The sequence below is a fragment of the Chelon labrosus genome, assembly GCF_963514085.1.
Source record: "Chelon labrosus genome assembly, chromosome: 5".
In the NCBI taxonomy this organism is placed as follows: Eukaryota; Metazoa; Chordata; class Actinopteri; order Mugiliformes; family Mugilidae; genus Chelon; species Chelon labrosus.
The window spans coordinates 24,132,060-24,151,485 of record NC_140341.1 but is presented as its reverse complement, the minus strand read 5'-3'; the positions used below and the strand labels follow the sequence as shown (position 1 = coordinate 24,151,485).

The window sequence follows — 19,426 nt, the reverse complement described above, 5'->3', positions numbered from 1 at the left end:
AATAATAATAATTATTATTATAATTATAATAGCTGGCCTTAAATAATACTTTCATTCATCCTACTTTTCTTTAAAATGTATTAACCACATTTTGTTTCAATGCTTATTTGGCCCAGCATTTGTTTCTATTTATTATTAAACTTTTAAAAGATATAGAATTTCATTTGACCTACTGAAATGAATAGTGGTAGAACACAGAGTCAAAATATCAATATTTTTCTAGTCTTCTTGCTGTTTTTTCAGCCTGTCCTAATCATATTTATCAATAGATCTTTTAGGGCAACTGAGTTCAAATATATTTTCCTTTCCAAGTGTGATGTCAGCTTACAAAGGTTAAGTGAAAGAACAGGACGGATAAACATACTTGTCTCTCTCCCTGTCATTCTCTCATTCTGTCTCTCTCTCTCTCTCTCAAACACACACACACATGCATGTGCACACACACACAAATAACAGTATCCTAGCCACCTTTGCCCCGTCAGCTCTCCATAGGCATTAAGAAGTGGCCAACCGGTGAGAATAATATTGACCTCCCTCTAAAGAAAACATTACATTTTATTGCTTTCACACAATGAACTGCTTTCATTTACCGGGTATCCCGGTGTGCGTGTCATTTGAATTCATTTGGAGCAACTGAATTGTGTAGAAGTCGTTCTGGGCAACTAAATTATCACATTAGCTACAATGATCTTTCGGAGAGTGAACAGCAACACAACTAAAACACACATATATATATATATATATATATATATATATATATTCGGAAAACTCTGTGCCACAAACAGATGGATCTAAAGTGCCAGTTTGGACCAGCAAATTGTAGTCAGGTCAAGCATAACATGACATTATAGACGATCATCAACAAGCATTATTCAAAAATAAGCCTTTAAACATCACTTCATCTTCTCTCATTAAATCAACATTAGCTGGCACTAGTACCATGGTATTATGGTCCATGTAAAACCACAAAGTACAAATAAATGTCAGCCTATGTGCTGTATGTGTGCATTGTTGTCACAGTCCACAAGTATGAACGTGCAATCTTGCTTTTCTTAGTCCTTCAGAATGGTATCAAAGTAATTCAATCTTCTGTCTGTCCATTGCAGGTGGCTCTCTTTATTTTTTTTATTATTGTCTTTATGTAGATTTTATCATACACTCATGTTTTATGTTAGTTTTCTTTGATGAGTTGACTTTTGTGTGTGTGACAGGTGTATGTGATAGTCCTTGAGAAGGGTAGAGGGACCATAAACCTTCTCTTTCTTTGGGGCCAGGAATCAGCCATTAGCAGAATTGTAAATTATATTTGATGAGGCTACGGCCTCATTGCTAAATTGCAGGACACCGACACATATATCAGTCTCCACTGACAGTCAACATGTATTAACAGACCACATTACTATATGTGCACATGATATGTTTGAGTGCAACTATAAGCTTGCAGAGGTACATAACTTACTATGTTATACCTCTTGCAATGATTTAGACTGGCAGTCGGCCTAGGTAATAAATCTTCTGATTTCTGTTTTTGATAAGGTAAAACAGTATATGTTAATGAATAGGGGTTTAATGGGGATCCATTTGAAAAGACATAATAATAACCACGGCGGCGCATGTTGTGGTCAGAGAAGGCTTTTTCTCATTAATGTTATCAGTGAAGCTTGATGTATGCATTTATTTATGCATATGTGGCCTTATTTTATTAAGTTGTGGAGGCCAATTTTTCATGGAATACTTACGTTGTGGGTACATTTTGTCATTGTGAGGCTTTTGTTGCTGGGCTCTACAACTAATTGAGGGTTCAAACCTCTTAAGACATGGTTTTAGGATAAAGGTTACAATTAGGTTATGGTTAGGTTTAGGCAATTAGTTGAGATGGTAAAGGGCTAGGGAATGGAATATGTCAATGGAAGGTCCTCACAAAGACAGCAACATGTGTTTGTGTATGGGTGTGGGTGTGGGTGTGGGTACAGTATGTGTGGGTGTGTGCGGCCGTCTGATCAAGTGTATGTGACATTAATGTCCCCGAGCAAACATCAATATCATGCAAGGCAACAGTGTTCCCCCCCCATCTATCCATTACCAGCTAACCTTTTAAAACCAACTCTGGTCCCTTCGAGTCAGTTTCTGCATACCTCCGAGATGGCAAAAGTACATTAGGAATTACACTTCCAGCAACATAGAAAATGCTGATGGGAATCCATATTTTCTGCTTACTTTTCATTTTCTTTGGCATAAAGCTGCGAGTGGGCTTGAAAAACAACGTGCAAGAGAGACATTAGGGTAATGGGGAAAAAAGGTGGGGGTGGGAGGTTGTGAGGGTGTTGGATGGTGGTACAAAAGAAAACAACACACAAAAATCATCCCACATTACCCTGAACTACTTTCACCTGTATAATTTTCTTAGATGAAGGGATGGTATTGAGGGTATGTTGAGGAACCAGCCAGTAGTCGCAGTCTTTGGAAGAGTTTACTGCCAAGTTAAGCGAAAGTAGACAATGCATACAGATGGTAGCAATACCATTAGCTAATTGCTTCACTTGACCTGAGATCTGCCATGTTTGTTGACAAGCCAGCCCTCTGAGTCCAACTCGTCTGCGTACAGAGATCTTATTACAGTACGGGCAAAATCTAGATAATTAGAATGCATCTTAATACTAGGAGTAAATGAATAGGCTGACAGATCAGATGTCATTATCCAGATTATGCATCTAGATACAGAGCAAGCATTCATAGCAGATGTAAATGAGCCCTAGAGAAAACACGGCCACATTTGTCCACAGCAGCTACATAAATACCACTTCAAACATTCAAAAATGTGAGCCCTCTATCTCCAGCGCTTCACTTGAGTATGTAGCAGCCAAGGTTTTTTAAACTGTATTTTTGACCTCCATCTCCAGCAGACCTCAAATATCGTCTGTTTTCTTTGTGGTTATAAACCTAAAGCCACACAGTCTGAGGCTTCCTACAGTAAAACACTCATCTGGGATTAGGAGCCATTTATTCAGCTCAGCTCAGTAATACTATGAGAGCCTCGCTTCAGAATCCAATGAATATTTCACACTTTCATTTCATATGCAATCTCTGCTGCTCAGAAGGCTGTATTGCTGGGTATCATTCTGTACAGTTTATTTCTTTGTCTGTGTGTGTGTGTGTGGTTGTGTGTGTATGACTAACAATACGTGTATTTTGGGGGAATTAGTGTGCAGCTCTTTATTTGTAACTAGCACGGAAATGTGATATTTGTATGTACAGTTTACAGCATTCCAGGGACGTGACCAAAAAAAAAAAAAAAAAAACAGCACTGCTATCGTTTCTGAGTGAGAGGAAAGAGCGTTCAGTACAGAATTGAGTCAAAAATACAAAGCAGTTGCAAATGAATACAATAAGCACATTTGGGGAGCTCTATGACAGGCCCATTCATTTAACTTGATAATCTTCAAACAGAAACCTGTTAGACCGGCTTTAACAAAGACATCTATTCAAATTATTAAGCGCTTATCTGAAACTTAACTTTAACTAAGACTGATGCACCTACTCTTACGGCATCAATGCTTAATGGTTCCACTGTCCTATTCACAATGAAAGGGCAGACCAAGATTTGAGTGGTAGGTCATCATTCCCCTCATCCACATCTGAACTACAGGAGTTGATGGAGACCAAAGCAAAACTAAAAGTAGAATGAAGTTGAACTTTCTGAATGTGTAAAGAGTAAATTGTTTGCTAGCATGTTCTTCATTATAACTCTGTAATGTCATTACTTGTCCCTGTTTTTCTGGGTTAAAACTAGAACTATGGCTTCAGAGCAACATTTCTCCAGCAACCAGTCAATTTAAGACAATTTTATGCAGAATATTATGATGTCACAGTAATGCTGACCTTTGATAGTCCATCATCAGTTCATACTATTAGAAATTCATGCAAAATGTTGAATGTTTGAATGTTTGACCTTTCATTTGGAATGTTTACTTCATTCTTGAGTCCAAGTGAAAGCTTGTGCCAAATTTGAAGATATTCCTTGTAGTAGTTCCTGAGATATAGTGTTTCTTAGGAGCCCGAAACAGCCAGAAATAAAACCTGAAATGACTAATTGCTAGACTAGCCTCCTGTGAGCAGGAACTAGCAGCACATTCAGAATTCAGACACTCAAAAAAAATGGTGGGGCTTAATCATACCTTGAATTGAGTCTGGTTTCAAAATAAATAAATATAAAATAAAACAGCTCTAGCCTTTACATCCATACATTAAGTAATACCATACTTAAAATCCTTAATAATAATTTTGTGACTGTAAAGCCAGTACAGTACACACTGACTGATCATGAGTGCAATTTCAGACTGTAACACCTTCACAAGAAAAAGTACTGCAAACACTATCACAGTGGCACAGGGCAAGTGACAACTAGCTAACAGCAGGACCAGCACATGTGGCTCTCTGAATCTTTCCAAAACCATGGCAACAGGCTCTCATAATAGTAACCCCCTTGGTCAGTCACTGGTCTCCTAACTCTTTTATTGCGCCTGTCACTGACTCATATGGCGGCTTAGTGTGTCATGTAATGATCCATTCTGATACATGAGAGCTCATCAGGAAAATTCATTCAGCACAGTTAACAATCTAGACGGTAAGTGCTCCTAAAACTGTCAAGCGTAATTATTATTTCTTTACAGTACAGAAAGTCCTTATTAGTCATATTTCTACTGGAGATCTCATGCACAGAAGTATTATAACGCAAAACTATAAATGATTTTCATTTGACTTCAGCTAGACTCACAACAAGAGAAATATCTTGCTCACAAAATCTAAAAAGAATGATTATTTTTGGAGGAACAGAGGCCCAGAGTCCCAGTTAAAGAGAAAGAGTGGTTCTTCCCGAAGGTTCTCACAGCCTCAAGAGAAATTGCCAACTACAGCAACTTTGTTCTTAATTAGTTCAGAAAATTTCTAACAAATCCTGCAGTATTCATACATCCTTCAAGGCATACATATGAGCCGAGGACAGGGAAATACACTGTACATTACACTTTCTAGCCAGCAGGTTTTTCCACTTTTTCTAGCTGTGACCTAAATGAAAAATTCAGTTCACCATAGAACAGAGGCTCATTATAATGTATGTGTTAACACTGTTTTAATGTGCAGAGCCACCAAGAGGGCTCAAGATTCATAAGGTGCTAAGCCAGGGTTCGAAAAGTCCTTAATCTAAGCAAATTCATCCGATTCTAATAATGCCAGAGTCTATGAGAGAGCATGAAAATCATAGACTTTCCCCGACAGGTTAAATGAAAAATGACATATTCCTCAGGGGAGAATAAGGACTGTATGGATCGGGTTCCCCTCAAGCCTCCAAAAATGAATTGCTAATGACGCTGTCTAATGCTAATGGCAAGTTAAAACCTTTACTTTGAATTTTGCTTGAGATGCAATATCTACAGGCCACTGCAGTTCAATACTCCTGAGTATAACACAAGTTAACACAAGATAAAGATACCTGCTTAAACTTCAATAAAAATACATACACATTCTGCACACACGGGCACAATGCTACATTATTACTTCGCCAAAACAACTGCATGAATTATACGATATAAAATGATTTAAGGGATAAAGATAGTTTACTTAAACAAGAGCTGCCTACCACTTGTCAAATATTACGGTTAGTAACACAATTCTGTGTAGTTTGTTTAAAACTGGCCACTGAGGAAACAAGCCATTTTAGCAAAAGACAGGTTTCACCTCTTAGCTTTAAGCCAAAATTCAACCCCTAACAGCATTTCACATCAAAGAAAGTAAAAACACTGCATATCAAAAGCAGAAATACAACAGTACATTCTGCCCTGGAAGTTCCTACCTTGTCCTTGTCTTCCACCAGATCACTGAGCACATCATCCGGGTCCAGAATCCCCCCGTCACAGTATTCAACATGATGAGTCCGAACCAGGAAATCTCCTTCCTGTAACACAGGACACAAACATTATAAACCAGTGAATAGACCATCATTCTCCCAGCTTTACTTACAGTGAATGTTCGTATGTTTTTCAACACCTGAATACATTTGTGAAAATTCAGCAATAGTTTTGAGGTTTTCCCCATCAAGATTTCAACCACTTGGACTCAAGAATGAAGTAAACATTCCAAACAGCACAGGGAGTGATTTTATTACTATCTTCAGTACAGTGAAAACAAATAGTGGAAAAGTCTTGGTATTACTGGATCTCTGTGTTGCATTTAACATTGCTGACCACACATTAAAAGCAATAATGTCTAAGCAGGATACAGAAAAACTTGTCACAGGTCTTTAATTAGACAACTGATTTAGATATTTGCCGCTAAAGTCAGTGGATCAGTCCAATGTCCCATACAACTGATTTCAAAAGTAATACTATGGGTTTGTATAGCACTGAATGGTTTAATAATATATTTATGATTTGGTTCTTGGTTAATGACTGGCATGTCACCTCCAAACCCTGATAATTTATAATCTTCAGATTAAATCATACAAAGAGAACATAACAGTCAATACTAAAACACAAAAATGATGACGGTAAGTATTGACTGTATGGTGGTATAGGATACAAACCTTTACTATAATTTACTATAACACTACCCCGCTACAACCAAGTCTTTTATGGATAGCTTGGGTAGCCATCAGTAGAAAGAGGCAGGAGGCAAAATGGCGAAAGAGATGTGACTACATGCAGCAAAGGGCGCAGGCTGGAATTGAACAAGTGCCACTGCGGTTAGGGCTGGAGCCCCAGTCCGTGAGGCGCCTTCTCAACCAGGTGAGCCCCCTATAATTTTAATTTAAGCTGAAAATCTGTGTAGAGTTGATTCTGAACAAAGTGATAACAGCAAGCGCAAAACTGTGAAGAAAGGCAGTTTAATCTAATGACGTGAAGTGGAGCAGCAGACTAGTTTTGACTAAAAATAATAAAAATCTTTGGTCAACAGGCAGGTGGCCATTAACACAAATGACAGAAAGTACATTTTTGTTCCCTAGAGTCACTGAGCATGAGTAGACAGTAACAAGTGCCTTCTCTACTGCTCATCAACTCTTTCTTTCTGCTTCTCACTTATATAGCCTCCTTTTTTACATTCCACTCTCATCTCTGCCCCCTACTTTGTTCCTTTCCTCCACATCTTTCCATAGCTGCCACGTACAGATTATAACTCTAGTCTAGCCCACGCTCTCTCTCCCTCTCTCTCTCTCCTCACTCCCTTTCTCCGCTGTGTTGGGCCTGTGATTAATGACACTAACACTGTACTGGACAGCTGACTACATAGAGCTGGTTGTTGAACAAAACATTGAGACAACGCACAAGTGTGTACACACATACACACACACAGCTGCACAAAAGCCACACACAGCCTAAGGAACAGTATGAGTGAAAACATTTCCGGGGCGGTGCCACATTAAATCACTCTTTCAGGGTCAGGTGCTTGTCAGTGCCTTTCAAGAACTCGCATTAGTAAGAGTTTAAGATGGGACGAGGAACTGTATGTTTCTTGAATAAATGCATAAAGGCTTTTCCATATAAAAAGTGTTTTGATTGTTGTAGAATTCCATTTTATCAGATGTTTCAGTTCACACTGATTTGGAAACTGGTAAATCAAACTGTGTTACAGTGCATCATGTTGGGCAGCATCACAATGTTTACTTTCATCTTCAATTCATCTTCTAACATTAGACTTCATTCAATTAAGTACAAACCAAATAGTCAAAAGAGTGGAAGATTGGATAAAATGGATACTGCCTACCACAGCCTCATAACCATATTAGAGACTATTACAGCGAGTTCTGCCTGATTCTTGGTTGATGGTCACTGTCTAGGAGCCAAAACTGCATCCTTATCTGTTCAGTTTCTTACAAGAACTCAATTAAGACTTCCTACAGCAGATGCTAATGGCTACTATGGCAACACTCGTTTCCAGTACATTTGCAAATAATAAATAGCTACAGTACATACCTATAACTAAACATCAGCTTTCATTGACGTTAAGCTGTGCGTCGGTTCTAAGTTGGAAAATCAAAACTACAAATTAAAGTCCTCTTCGGGATACAATCTGCACAAGCTGTTGAATCACACTCACCACTGACTACAGCTATTAATTGAAGAACATAATAAACAATATATTTAATAATTAGGTCTACGATTGGCCCTTTGTTGGCCTTCTGATTGGTCTGCTGACAACCAACCAGAGGGTTCCTAGACATTAGCATAGTTATTAACATTAGCCGCCTCTTGAGTAAGGTTTTCAATATTTTTCTATGGGAATAGACACTCACAAGTCTGTTGTTTGTCTAACCTAGCAACAGTAACATAGGAAGTCACAGGAAAAATCATAAATTTTTTTAATAAATCTATGGAGATGTGGTCCACTTGTATGTTTTGCAGGGATCACTAACATCAACATACGATGCTTGATTTCGACTCTCATTTGTTGACAGCTGACATATACACGAGTCACTAACAAACACGTATGTGTGTCGTCAAATAAAGCATTTTTCCCATGTTAAATGTAGCCCATGTAGTTAAGTATGACCCACATATTTCTTCCATTATGTTAAATCCAAGCCTTTTCAATTGCTTTTCAACAGTCCCTGTTACACAACACTCTGACATTGTGGCCGTTTATGCCGATAAACTGTCCCTCACTCCTGCTCCCACCCTTCCTGCTGGAATTCACAGCATGACTCAATTGTAACACGGACTTGGCTGCGACGCATGCCAGATGCACAGTATAAGAGAAAAAATGTGAAATATTGCATTTACAATGTTTTATTCATCTTCTTTACATAGTGTTTATCTCCTTGGGCACCTTCAATCAAGGTTCTAGGACATCTAACTCTCTAACTCTGGGAAAACACATGAGAAGTGTTTTTGAACTGCCAGTGAAGGCTGAAGGTAAAGATTATTTAGCATATTTTCAATCTTAGTAATTGTGTATAGCATCTCACTAAGTACAGTGCTTTTGTTGCCGCTTGTGCTTCAGAAAGAGTTCCAATTATTTTAAATTTTACCGAGATGAGTTTAATGTCAAATCAACAATCCACCATTCCTACACAAACGGAGTCCCTGCACAAGCAATGCTATGCCTTGACAAAAGACACCTACCATGAACATTTGGTGGCTTAAAGTCAACTCTTGCATTTCAGCGCATATTGTATGAAGTGAAGTCAAATGTAAGAAGAACAAATCCAAACCTGCTATGGATGTCATGTTCAAATTAAAGCCTCAGGGGTTCGTGGGCCAAGAATTAGCTGTAGACTGAGTGGTTGACACAGTACCAGCACACAGCAGGCTATACATTGTGCTTTTCATCTCCAATCATATGGTTTCCAGAGGTGCACACTCTAAAACGAATAGGCTATTCATCAAATTCCAACAAATCCACCAATTTTTTTTTTATTTTTTGCTGTATTACCACTTTAGTGCTGAAACAATTCATAAACTGACAATAATCAAACTCTTTTAATTAATACAGCATAGTATTAGTCATATATCAAGAAACTGAAATAATTTCCCAGACATGTCATACAATCGCAAATGCAAACCTTCATGCTTTTCTTCATTCATTTCATCATAAATTAACTATTTGATAAATGACAGCAACTCCAAAACAAAGGCCCCAAGAGAGAGCCTTTTTTCATTTTATAAACCTACTGAAAAATCAATAATCAGAACAGAATTATCAAAAATGAAAGCTCACTTTAATCAACTCTCAAAATGCGCATTTGCTGTAATTGTGCATTACTGTATATTCCAACAGAAGTTTGTAATGTACTACACATTGGGAATAACACATTTTATGTTTGTATTGAGAAAAGATGTTACCGTCTCTCTGTTAATACGGATGGCTGTATTATTTCCACTCAGTAATGTTACAGTTAAACTATGTAAAGTTGTAAACCAAGACACCAGAATCCTTACTGATATTGTGTTTTAACTACAGCAGGAATCAACCCACAAGAATGTTGCGATAGAAACACCCACGTCCAAGAGCCTCATTCCTTTGGTGACCCGTTGCTGGTTTTGGGTCATTTATTACAGCAGGCATGCCATACAGTGAAAAAGACAAAAAAAAAAAAAAATGGAGGCTTAGAGAGATAAGAGCTGTGTGCAAACTGATCTGATAACGAGTTAGTCAGAAATCCTGTCCCTCTAAGTCTGGTAGTTTTAAAACCTGGAGGGACAACCAGATGATAAGATTAACACTAAGAGCTGTAAACACGCTGATCTAATCCAAAAAGCAGGGGGATTAGCACTTAATACAGTGTTGTGTCTGATAATATTTCAGATAATCAAGGGTGTTTGATTCTCATGACATGATCTAGAGATGATTAATAGACTGGAGTAAAATCTCACCAGAGTGAAAACACTGTAGAATATTTATTATTTTTAGGTATGTGGTAAAACTCCCCACGTCACTTCCATCTGTTATCTCAGAACAGAAAGCCTTTCTAGTCAGCCAGTTGACACAAGAGTTTGGTATGCATGCTGCTGTCAAACGTGGAGGTGGTGCAAACAAGTAGACTTCGGTACACTGCAAAAAAAAAAAAAAATGATCCAAGGCTCACTTTAAGCAAACTCCGTTGCTCACACTGTTTACACACAAATGTGTAAGGCATTCATTCAACACACGTTCAGATAAATATTACAATCCATGGCAGACAAAAGCAGTTCCACTAGAAAAAGTCTCATTTCTCATTGTAATCCAGAGATTTGGAATCATCACAGCCATCGAGCAGCTGAGGCCCGGTCCCGAGTGTGCGCCCCTTAAGGTATGGCGCATCTAATTCTGGGCAACGGTAACAATATCTGAGTTCAATTATTGCTTGACTTGTCTTGTGAACCTGAAGTTTAAACACGTTTGATTTCCAGTGTCAAACAGCTCAACATAAGAGATAGTTCTCAAAAAGAACACAATGGAATAAAATACAACAGACGTCAGGCTCAATTAACACATTCCTGTGGTTTGTCTGCATACAAGGGGGCACGCGTCTCCTCCCTGCCTCTCCCTCGCACTCACAAATAATTGCCTGTGCTCTGGCACGGGGCCAGGATGTTTTACGATTTTATCAGCTTGTCTGGCCACGCCTCATCAGCATTCCTCCCCTAAAACTACAGTACACACCCACAGAGGCTGGAACCCTTTCATGCACATCCACCTTACAGTCTACAGTTGAGGGCGAAATTATTAGCCCCCTATGAAATTAAAAAAAAATTCAAAATTTTCCCAAGTGCTTTTTTAGTAGAGCATGGAATTTTCAACATAGCATTTCTAAACATACTAGTTTTCTTTAGAAAGCATAAATTACTTCAGTTTGCACACAATAACAGAATTGTTCAAAAAAATAAAAAAATGACCACGGTCAATATTATTAGCCCCCTTAAGAACTGACCATTTTATTTAGCCACAGCACAAACCACTGTTGTGCAATGATGTGCTTTGACTTTGTAATGCTCAAAGCTTGTAAAATCAAGTTAAAATTAAGAGTTATCTCCCAATTTACACACAGTATAAATCCTCCAGTAAGGGTTTTGGCTGGCACTTGAGGAAGCATCGTGCCAAAAACAAAAGAAATCAGTTTAGACTTGCGAAAGAGAATTGTTGATGCTCACAAAGCAGGAGAAGGATACACAAAGTTATCACAGCGTTTCCAAGTGTCAAGAAGTGGAGTGAGAACCATCATCAAGAAATTAAAAGAGAGCCACATTGTACGGAACAAGCCTGGCAGAGGTAGGAAGCGAAGTATTTCAAAGACCCTGGAAAGAAAGATGTGTCTAAAGACCCCAGAACAACCACCAAGACACTAGGGAATGACTTAGCCTTGTCGGGAATTGTAGTCTCAAAGAAGACAATCACTAGAGTTCTGCACAGGAATGGACTGCGAGGTTGCAGACCAAGAAAAACTCCACTTTTGCAGAAGAGACCTTAAAGGCAGACTGAAGTATGCTAAGGACAACCTGGAAAAAGATGATGCATACTGGAAGCATGTCCTTTGGTCAGATGAGACGAAACGAGAGCTCTTTGGCCACAGAGACATTGCTTATGTTTGGAGAAAGACGGGTGAGGCGTATAACCAACAGAACACCATCCCCACAGTGAAACACGGTGGAAGGAGTATTATCCTGTGGGGATGCTTTAGTGCATCTGGAACTGGGAATCTGGTCAAGGTGGAAGGAATCATGAAGAAAGAAGGATATGTGAAGATTTTTAAAGAAAATATCAAGCAGCCAGCAGCAAAACTGGGTCTGGGTCATCGCTTTGCCTTCCAACACGACAACGACCCAAAACACATGTCACTCCTGGTGAAGAACTACCTCCAGAAGACCAAAGTGAATGTTACTGAATCGCCTGCACAAAGCCCTGACTTGAATCCTGTAGAAAATCTGTGGGGTGAACTAAAGACCAAGGTCCATGCCAGAATGCCATCAAATCTGGAAGAGCTTCAGAGATTTGCCAAAGAAGAATGGGCTGGTATTCCTCAGGAGATGTGTCAGGGACTTGTTTAAAACTACAACAAACAACTACAGGCTGTTATCCAGCAAAAAGGATACACAATTGACAATTAACATCAGGGGGGCTAATAATTTTGACCCTGGTAATTTTTGGTTTTTGTGAAATAATTTCATTTCTGTGTGGAAAGTAAAATAATGTAAGCATCCAAAATAAAAGGCGGATGTTTGAAAGACGTGTTAAAAATTCTTTGCTCTGTTTAACAGCACTTGGGAAATATTTTCAAAAGAATCAAATTTCCATAGGGGGGCTAATAATTTCGGCCTCAACTGTATATGTGCAACTGCACACAAGTAGGAATAGGAATACTGTAAATAAACCACAGTAGTTTCATGGTTTTACTCCTTGCACATATTTGAAGGTAAGGATAAGGAGTGTGAAATTCCAGTAAAGTAAAATGAAAAGTATAGTTTTGTGGAAAATATGCGGGGAAAATATCGAAATGACTGGAATTTTTACAGATTTAGAAAAGCAAACATTTGACCTTCTTTGAAACTGTGTCAAGAGATTACGGCAATGTACTTGAACAACACAGGGAACATTAACAATGAGACCCCCTCTATTAAGGTCCTTAAGTATGCAGACGACACAACGATTATCTGTCCTATTTGAGGCGGTGACGAGATGGCATGCAAACAGCAGACACCCAACGTAGACGACATCATCAAAAATACCCAGCAGAGGATGTACTTCTTGCGCCAGCTCAGGAAACTAAACCTGCCTCAGGAGCGGCTGATCCTGTACCACACAGCAATAATCCAGTCTGTTCTCTGCACATCCATCACCGCTTGGTTAGGATCAGGCGCCAAACTGGACAGGAACAGACTGCAATGGACCATCAGGTCAACAGAAAAAAATCACCGGTGCCTGCCCGCAATCTATGCAGGATTTATACACACCCAGAGTCAGGAAATGGGCAGGACACATCACTGCAGATTTATCACACCCATGGCATAACTCGTTCCAACTCCTCCTCTCTGGTAGGTGCTACAGAACAAAGTGGGTCAAAATAACCAGACACAGGAACAGCTTCTTCCCACAGGCCATCACTCTGATGAGCCCTTAACAGACAGAGACAATCCACCTACAACAGCGAATACATTTACACACAAACTTTATCTTGTCTATAAGAGCCACATCACCTGTATCTCTTCTTGTTACTCTTTTTTACTGTTTCCTCCGTATATACTCTTAATCTATTTAGGTACACTGAGAGCAGTGTGTAACCAGTCCAATTCCTTGTATGAGTTTCCATGCATGGTGAAATAAAGCGGATTCTAATATCCATCAGTCTCTGACATCTCGCATGTACTGCCTATTTCAAATCCTCCTATAACACTTTGATAGGATTCAAGTTCTCCATGTCTCTTTATTTTTCTGTTTTTGAGCCAGGACTTGGTGGATTTGCTGGTGATCATTATCTTGTTAACAGGTCCACTCACAGTTCAACTTCAGCGTTCGGACAGATGGCCTCACATTATCTTCAAGCGCCCTTTGATATGATGGATAATTCATGGTTGAATTAATGACTGCAAGCTACCCGGTCCCTGAGGCAGTGAGGCAGCATCAAACCATTACATTCACACTACCACGCTTCTCAATTTATCCAGGGTTCTTCTCCTAAAAAGCTGCCTTTTGTCTGTTTACCGTTACTATGGCCAAGCCACTATAACTTTGATTCAACAGTCCAGAGCACATAAATCCAAAAGGCATTAAATCAAATTTCATTAAGAAACTGCAGTTCAGCTCAAATTATATTTTTAGACTGTCAAGGCATTTGACCGGAATGCCTCCATTGCAGGTCAAATCTGTGCAAATCTGTATAGTTGTTAATTTTCCAGTGATTTATTTCAAATCGTTTGAAAAGTTCTTATTATTCCTTGCCAGACTCTTGAAGCCCTTAAACAGCTTTTTAGATCTTGGCACGATGACACCACTTCAATAGCAATGAGAACATGAGACCCTTTATGTCAGAGGTTTAATTAACACCGGTTCTAATCACTGGCCCCTAATCTGGAACCCCCTAAAGGTAATTTTATGCATTTGGAAGGGTGATAAATGCAGTGATTATACTTACTTTTTCCATGATCTGTTTTAAAATTTCTTTTCATTGTTTAAAAACTGGCAAAAAAAGCCTATTTTATTCTTAATTCACTTGGGTATTCATTATACAGCATTTCACTATAACCACAGGTACAGATTTATAACAAACAGCCACACTTGTTGATTTGGGTAAAGGTAATTGAGAAGTCAAGTCAACAACAAGAGGATTACTTCCTGGCAACTCCCAACGAAAACAACCTCTGTTTTCTTCCTCCCATCCTCTTTCTGGGCTGCTCTTCCTCTCCATTATCTAAAATATCTTTCCTCTTGTATTCATTGTCTTTGTTTTGAATTCTTCAAAAGGTTTCCCTACAGCCATCTCCTTACAAGACCGTAGAGCATTATTTTTTCTTAACCCAGTCAGTGTCTGTTACCACCACAATTTGTGCCTTTATGTCCATCTATCCAGAGCTCTATATTATACTGTACCTGTCAGCGAGTCCTGGTTTTGTAACAAATAATTACATATCAGGGTGCACTTAGCTCACTGATGTATTAAGTGGGGTTGATGACAACCTAATAATAACATACTTTTTAATTTCAGGTTATTGGCAGACGTATCTGCACTTCTCACTTCAAATATAAATCTCAAATCTTCAACTTTACATAGTTTAATTTACATTACTGAGTGGACAAAATGGCATGATTCCAGTACATTCATATTGTCTGTATTAGATCCAAAGTATATTTCTTCCTATAGTTTTTTGTTTCCATTGTGTTCTCTTCTTCTAGCCGTTTTAAATATTACAAATAAAATAATACAAATGAATTCTTATTATCTGTAAGTTGTGCCAGCAAGACATCCAGTGTTGCGTTTATTTAAACGATGACAAGGCTGTCCATCACATTGACAGAATGCACTACTAGCTATTCCACTGATAGGCTATATCTCAGTGCCTGAAGTGTCTACAAAAAGCCCAATATTTTTGTTTCTTACACCAGTGGAACCAAAAGTTACTAGGCAAGTGGAGTCAAGATGACTTAGTGCAGTGGTTCCCAATCTTTTCACAGCCCGTACCCCTTCAGACATTTGACCTCCAGCCATGTACCCCCTACTCTCACGCACTTCAGACTCCTCATCGCTGTCCGTGGCTATGCTAGCAGCTTCGCTAGCCACATCTGCATTGCTTCTGGCACCCCGGTCAAAGTTAGATATAGAAGATGGGGAATAGCCTGGGTTGTTGTCGCTGGCATGTGCATCTTTGCCTGTGGGCTGACTGGTGGTTGCAGTTGAGGTCTATTCGTTTTAGCCATTTATCCATTTTTGGTTAGCCGGGCGACCTAGTTTACCTCAGACTGATGACTTGACAGCTCAAATGACAGACAGTTATCAGAATTGTTGACGACATAATTTAAAGACCCAATCAAGAACGAGATTTGCTTGTTTCTGGGGGGAAAATAACTGTAGCGAGTATAGCTATATCATCAGGAGATTTGCACCTGCCCACCAATTCAATCAATCACAGACATTTCAGGGAATCTGCATCTTTCTTATTTAGGTGACCTAGCGCTAGCTACATTAGCAGCAAACTGATACATAGCTTCAAAGCCAGTTGTCCTACAACCTAGCTATTAACATAATTGACTCACATGAAAAACAGTCTTTTGATTTTTCATTTAGGTGGAGAATCAGAAAATGAGAAAACAACCCGTTATCCATTTTTTCAGTTTCAAAATGTAATCAGCTAAGTTCAAAATCAATTCTTTCACGTACCCCCTACGTCACTTTGCGTACCCCAGATTGGGAATCACTGACTTAGTGGGATGAATTTTACAAACCCTGAGAATGACAGGCAAGAAAGAAAACGCAACCTCAGCCAGCCATACATTCGACATTGTTATAAGGCAGCTAAAAGGTCTTTTAACGAAGATAATAATCAATTGTCAGACAAAACCCTAGTCAAATTGTGTTCACCCACCTTTGCACTATCCGAACAGGGAATAATATCACAATAAAGTTGTATTCCTTGTATTCCTGTTGATCTCTTTATTTTGAGCTTTACCTCTAAATAGTCAGCTCAAAAGTGCATACTTAGAGAAGTAGAACAGTATAATCTCCAGTATGCCACACACACATAAATGAGTCCTTTCTTAACGCCTTTTACTTTCTAATCCTACTTGTTTCTCCTCTCAGTATTTGGTTCCACACTGAGTAACACAAAGGTGCATACAAATTCTAATTATTAGGCTCTGATCAACGTGAAACTAAAACACACAATAAATCCTCTCTGAAACTCAACTTTGAACTAAATCTCAAGGATTTACCAACTCTTTTCAAGATCACCAAAACATAGCTTTAACTAAGCATTAGCTCCTCTTAAGCTCTGCTGTGGGAACTCCTAACAACGCAGCTGATAAGCAGGACTGCCAAAGTAAGTTAGCTATAGTGGATGTATGCAAGAACACAGGAGATAATAAAATGTTTAAATACGAGCAGTGTACTCTCTAAGTAGGATGAAGCTGATAGGGAGGACAGGGAGAGGGAGAGGGAGACAGAAAGCAAGCTGTCTTTGTGACGGCTGCAAAATATGATTTGCCAAGCACTGGGAGGAGGATTAGGGACTGGACTGATCTACAACACAAACACATCCTGGCTCTGTGATCCTGAAACACATTACCAGCCATAATTATACAGCTACAACAGATTAGTGTTGCAGAAAAATGTCTGAGTGACAAGAAGGAAGTAAGAAAAACAGACACAGAACTAACAGAAGGGAAGACGAGGGAAAGAGAGGAAGAAAATAAGGAGGCTCCCAGAGAGGAGGAACAAGAGGGGGAGGAGAAAGAATTGCAGGAGTTGGCAACCACAGGTTGTGAAAAGGTGGTATGAAAAAACTCAAAACAAACAAAAGCAGAATATTTAAAATACCAAAGAAGCAAAGAAGAAAACAGCTACCCAGATGTAGGAAGCACAATACCAAAGTAGTAAGAGAGGGAAAGGCCAAGAAGTGCTGACAAAGGTGTGGGAGACCTGTAGGAGACAAGAAAAAGGAATGAAAGAAAGAAAGAAAGAAAGAATTTCATTGACACATAAGAGAAAAAGTATAGCTGGAATTTGTTTGAATCTTTGAACAAAAGGAAAAAAGGCCAAACGCCCAAACATGTAGCTATTTTATGTCCCTCTGTCACCCAAACACTGCCCAGTTCTCTGTGGTGAAGTAGGGATGTTTCCTTTGGAAAACCACAACTAACAGACTTGTGTCACTCCTTATAAAACACGACAGCGCACAAATAGCAGGAAATTACAGAAACATTCAAGATCAACAATTCTGGGTTTGTAAAGACACTGAAAGCAATCCATGGTAACTATGTTAGTGTTTTTGTGTAGGTAGGTTGTACAACTTAAGACATGATCGCAGTGCATGTGTTTTAGGCGTTGTACTCAACAACCAGATCTCTGGACCAACAGAATAAACAATGCAGCCTGACATGAGCCTGACTGTCCATTTTATTTCTGACTGGAAGTAATACTGTTCATACGTTGTTGTTCTTCTTCTTCTTCTTCTGCTCAGCACTTTATTGTAGAGGAATACTCACTCACAGTGATGATAAACAAAACTACTAAATGCAACCTATTTTCACTGTGAAAGTTTCTCCCGTGTTTCCCACAGCAGTAGCACTTTTATTTTATTTAAAGATATTTTTTCTTGATTTTGAATTCTTCCTATGCCATATAATTTTAATAAAAGAAAAATATTTTTGAAACATGTTTTGCCTTGAATTCATGCAAAAAAATAAAGTAAATTGTAATAAAAACACGAATCGCCAATAACACCAGGGGGGGAAAAAAAAAAAATCTATGTTTTATTTTGGACCTAACGCTCAGCCTTTACAAATCAATAGAAAAGGGGGGTGGGAGGTGGATAATTACACAGGAAACGTGCATGGATCAAACACACTGTCACACAGCGGACATTACTGCCCAAAATTTGGTAGGTCTTGTATAACACCAAAGATAAACAGCTGTGCAACATAGTGTGTATTAACATTTTCTTTTTCATTATTAAAGTCTTCTTTGACAAGAACTCTTGTCAAAGAAGACTTAATATGTAGAGTTTTGTACCTATTAGGTTGAAATTGCATAAATTAAATTTTAAAATTGATTTAATCTTCTGCAGCGACAGCAGAATTATCCATGTGGTATGGATGGTTCAGATTTGTGACCTGAACAAAACGTAACTTGTAGAGATAGTTAACCAGGCTTGAACGGCATGCAACTGAATAGCACAATGGGCCTTTTTCACAAAACATTGTAAACAGACCACTTAAATCAATACCGGCTGATAAGCAACACATTGTGGGTCTGTTGAGAAGCACATATATTACTCCAGCCTATCTGTATCCATTGGTCCATTCACTAAGCTTAGAGACTTTCCAATGTAGGTTATGAATTTCTGCTTCCAGGTGAAACAGAGCAATCTCATGAAGAAGAAGGAGGTGAAGGAGGAAGTGTTCAAAGAGGAAGAACAATTCAAATAAAAGGGAAGCAAGTTTTTGGCTGTGTGCACAGCTTTGAGGAAGGTGAGGAGGAGATGTGCTAATATAAAAGATAAGGGGAAAAAACACAGATGCGCTGGGAGGAGCGCTTCTGTATATGGATAGGTGAAGGCGGACTGAAAGGAAGAAAGGGTGCAGGGAGCAAGAAAAATAGAAAGGCTGAAAAAAATAAGTGCATCTTCAAGTGCTGTCTCACATAACCACACACACACAGCTTTAGAATCTCTTCCTCAATCACAACAGAGGCTATCTATCTATATGACTGCTGTGCCTTTTGAATAATGGACCCAATATGAAGCAAGTCACT

At 38.9% G+C, this 19,426-nt stretch overlaps 1 protein-coding gene across 3 annotated transcripts in view; it reads right to left on the bottom strand.

Annotated features, from left to right (window-relative positions):
* The window catches only part of pard3bb (par-3 family cell polarity regulator beta b), a 250,350-nt gene that overhangs the window by 229,256 nt on the left and 1,668 nt on the right, over window positions 1–19,426 (bottom strand). For all 3 annotated transcript variants that reach the window (XM_084544176.1, XM_084544174.1, XM_084544175.1), the window contains exon 2: window positions 5,849–5,950. In XM_084544176.1, coding sequence (XP_084400302.1) covers window positions 5,849–5,950 — 102 coding nt within the window. The remainder of the gene's footprint in view (window positions 1–5,848; window positions 5,951–19,426) is intronic.